The sequence below is a fragment of the Zingiber officinale genome, chromosome 4B (genome assembly GCF_018446385.1).
Source record: "Zingiber officinale cultivar Zhangliang chromosome 4B, Zo_v1.1, whole genome shotgun sequence".
NCBI lineage: Eukaryota > Viridiplantae > Streptophyta > Magnoliopsida > Zingiberales > Zingiberaceae > Zingiber > Zingiber officinale.
The window spans coordinates 100,253,329-100,257,757 of NC_055993.1; the positions used below are offsets into that span (position 1 = coordinate 100,253,329).

A 4,429-nucleotide genomic window follows, 5' to 3' on the forward strand; every position below is an offset into this window, starting at 1 on the left:
CTACGTTTCGCAGAGTAGAAATTTCTAGTGTACAGTTGGCATAAGAGATATTTCCTTGATTCTTTGGCAGTTGTCACACAAAACGATAAGAAAGAATGTTAGGCCGCTGGGTTAGGGGTCCTTAATATGCTTAGTCGGCAAACCGACCAAGTCTATTCTGTTATCCGATCAGATGTCGCTTGTAGGAGCGACCAGGTCGGATCTAAGGAATACTATCAGAGACTCGATCTTCGCTCGGCCTCTCTGCTGGGTCAAAGAGTCTAGTTGGACCAAGTGCCCAGTATGTCTGATTGAATCATAGGTCCCATCGGCTAAACCACTCGGCCGAATTGATTAACCATGCTATCCCCACGATATGAAGAGGACTTGGCTCTGGATGGTACTGACTTAGCTCGGGGCTTCACCAATACTGAGGGACTCGGGATGCGACCGACCCAAGGGTCCGGTCGGCTAATTGCTAGGTCGAGGTGATCGACTATGCTAGCTTCGAGTATTGACTCCTCTTTGACTTTGACCACCACGTCAATTGATCTCCTGGACTTTCACTTGATTTCGAGAGCCCTACATCATTCGCCGCATCACTTATTTGGTTCAATGCTAGTTAAATTAACGTTGCTTAAGCTTAATAATTACTTATTTAGTTTTCATAAACTCTTTTCTATATTGTTCCACTTTGTCTAATTCTATGAGACATATATTTTGAATATTCTTAAATTCTTTTCATACTTCGTGTTGTGTCATGTTAAACATATTTCCAACCCTATGTTGATGCACAAAGTTAGCAGCGATGATGCTCTGTCAATGATATTCTTCAAGCAAATTCCTAATTGGTTCATAGAAGCTCAGTGAAAACCTGCACGGCAAGCAATCTTTCCCCTTTGATTTACAGCTTCTCTTCTTTTCATTTACTTTTTTCCTTTTTCTTTATTCTTTACCCATTCTCTTTGTTTTTGATATTCTTTACTTGCAGATCAGGGGAGGCACCATGCTTAGGGCTATATATATGTGGGTGATAGTTCCTCACTTTCCACAATTGTTCATCACCAAGAACTCAGCATGTGGCCCTGCAGTGGAAGCAGCGTCGAAATAATCTCACGGTTGCTGATGCGCTTAGACGGCGTAGCCGTAGCCCGCGGCTCTCTGCCGGAAGATTTCAATGACAAATTTAAGAATATTAGGAATGAAATGGTGAAGCTGAAGAGCATGCTCGACAAAGACACGTCCAAGGAAAACAAAGCCATGGAGGAACTTGGTCAAGTTGCCCGTTGCATCGATGAGATCATGAGCACAGACAGCAAATCATTAGATCCCAAGTTTCTGGAGCGCAATCTCGAAAGCATCGATAAGGCCCTCAACAAAGCGCTCAAAGTAGAAGTCGCTGAGAAAGATCCGCAGAAGGTCGTGCCGGAGGAGGAGGAGCCGCCGGAGGAGCTGTCGTTCGCGGAGCGAGAGATCCAGAAGAGCTCAGCGTGGGGGCACCTCAAGCTCGTGGTCGACTGCCTCGAGCAGCAACTCAAGAAGTGCCTCTTCACCATCTCTGTCTTCCCCCCCAACGCTGTGATCAAGAAGCGGCTGCTCTTCCACTGGTGGATGGGCGAGGACATCATCAAGAACATCGAAGACGGCAAGCGCTGCTTCGATCAACTCATTGCCAAGGGCTTTATCATCCCAATCAAGAAGCTACATTGCGACAAGGACCATTACTGCCAGATCCAGACCTGGATCCGCCGGCTTTTGATCGACGTCGCAAACACCAATGCCTTCCTTGAGTACGACGAGTCGGGCCATCCCAGTGAAGACTACACCAGGAGCCACCGCTTTTGCCTGTCCAGGAAACACCAGCTGTTCAAGGCCACCGACGAGGAGGCAGATCGGAGCTTGCGCACTGTCTACAACATCAGCAAACAGTAGCATCCTCTTAATTTAAACCTTAAATCATTTTGAGATGACGACGAGCTAGATTTGATGATGATGTTTATATTCTTTTAACAGATACATCGAGCTCCCGCCGGATTGGCTTGTTAACAAGACAGAGATGACGACGATGCATCTGGGGAGGTGGCGGGAGCAAACAGAGGAGGACAAGAAGCAGCATATTGAGGTCCGTGACAATGAATTCTTGGCCGGGTTAGGAAACTGCCGGAATTTGAAGTACCTCAGCTTCAGGGGCATCTCTCGGGTGGAGAAGCTGCCGGACTCCACCGAGAAGCTCACCAAGCTACTGACGCTCGACCTCCGGGCCTGCCATAACCTTGAGAAGCTGCCACCGGATATCGGCAGCATCAAGAGGCTGCAGTTCCTCGACGTGTCAGAGTGCTACTTACTCGACCATATTCCGAAGACGCTCTCTTCCCTGTCGGAGCTTGAAGTGCTCAAGGGCTTCGTCGTCGGCGATTACACCAACAGGAACCATTGTCAACTCGGAGATTTGGGGAAGTTGGCCAAACTGCGGAAGCTCAGCATCAACACGGGTCGTGAGTTCAGGAACGAAGAGTTGAAAGCAATTGGCACACTGGAGAAGGTCACCACACTAATTATAACATGGGGAGTCGTCCAAAAGGAATCTCAGCCGGTGGCCGCCGCAGCCGGCGGCGCAGGTCAACCTTCAGTTCAAGAAGCCACCAAAAGGGAAATCCGAGCAGAAGCTTCTCAGAGCAAGCAAACTGCTGTCGCTCCGACTCGTGATGTGGCCGATTCAAAAGATCATCAAGCGAAGAGGGTACAAACGACGAGGGGAACAACGACTCCGGCGGGATCAATGCCGATGCAGGTTCTCCCTCCTAATCTGGAGAAGTTGGACCTCCGGTGCTTCAATAAAGAGAGACTCCCGGAGTGGATCGATCCTGAGAAGTTGAAGAAATTGGAGAAGCTATACTTGAGGGGTGGGAGCATGCTGACGAGCCTTACACTAGAGGGAAAAACTTGGTCAGCGACCGTGCTGCGGGTGAGGTACCTCAAGAAGTTGGAGGATTCATGGAGCTCTCTGCATTCTTCGTTTCCGAAGCTCCAGCGCGTGGAAAAATTCAATTGTGAGTTGCTTCATAAGTGGCCTTGCGATGATGAAGGATTTTGGCAGAAGGAGGATAAAGTTGGAGAGAGCAGCAAGACGGCGCGCAAGATCATGACAAAGTAGAATTGGGAGCTGATCATATGGAGGGTGCACTTTCGGTTTGCTTAGTTTCAGTACGGAGTGTGTTTATGGGTTCATCAATAAGGTTGCATATTATTACTGGTGCAAAGTTTGAACTTCCATTTTGACTTTAACAAAATAAATGAAGTGTCATTCGTATTATGTGTTTGATCGGTAAGAGGACACAGGGGACACATGATTAAACTTGGAAGCTTCAGAAACATTGTGGTTGATCGAATAATCTCGTTGAAAACAGTTTGTTTTTTTTCCCCTTGTTTTCTTATGAGTTGATTTCTTCATTAGGGCAATTTATCAAATAGACTGGAAAATGTTCAAATCCAGCTTCTCTCATTTCCCTAAATCAAAATAATCTCAAATTGAGTGTGCTAAAACTTTGATTTAGTTGACTTATTTTCTTAATCAAGTCCTTAAAAACTCAGTTCACTTTTATCAGTAAATTACTTTATTATTATTTTTTTAAAATAAAATTAATAAATATTTTTTTGATCGAAAAATTATTAGATGAAGTAATTTGATGGGTTTAAAGTGCCTCTCAAACTTATATCCATGTAAACACTCACTTTTAACATATGTACTACACCTTTCTTAACAACTCAGTTTTGATAATCCACCAGACACCCAATAAATCTAGCCTTTCTTTAATCTGTTAGATGTTGCCTAAACTGTCCCAAAACTCAAAAGCATTAGCAAAATCCAACTTTAGATTACAGCAAATATCTAAACTTCAGTTTATATGATTAACTAAAGAACAAAATTGGCTTAAGTATACTGCTCAACAGAAACCTTGTTATCACGAGTCCTTAGAAAGAAAACAAGTCATTAGATTATTAATTAACAATTGCAATCACATGCATTTGCTGGCCACAAGCAAATTGATTTTCTTCTCTCTTGTGTTTTTTTTTTAATAGCAAGTAAAAACTCACATGTGATACGGGATATTACGAGTGGATCCAAGATATTTATGATGTGGTAGTCTAAATCAAGATGAGATGACGGTCAAAATAAAGGAAATGTAACAGTCAAATGGTCACTCTCAACGGAGCTTTATCCCTCGCCCAGTGCTAATTAAGGCCCTTAGTACGGAGTGGCCGACCTAGTAACTAGTCGTACCTAAGGGACACAAATGCTCAATGCCTATGCTAAAACATCTATTATATATATATTCGATCGGCCATGGGCCAATCGGGTTTAAGGGATAGCCAGTCTACCATAGGTGCGGTCGGCCATATAACAGGCCGAATGCAAGAGATCCAGCTTCCCACTTAGTATGCCTGCAGT

At 44.6% G+C, this 4,429-nt stretch overlaps 1 protein-coding gene across 1 annotated transcript; it reads left to right on the forward strand.

The window, feature by feature from the left end:
- Positions 1-1,017: 1,017 nt before the first annotated feature.
- LOC121975717 lies at positions 1,018-3,360 on the forward strand. Its single transcript, XM_042527535.1, has 2 exons — positions 1,018-1,907; positions 1,993-3,360. Exons 1-2 carry the CDS (start codon positions 1,057-1,059, stop codon positions 3,131-3,133), a joined length of 1,992 nt encoding a protein of 663 aa, XP_042383469.1. The 5' UTR covers positions 1,018-1,056; the 3' UTR covers positions 3,134-3,360.
- The last annotated feature ends 1,069 nt before the right edge of the window (positions 3,361-4,429 follow it).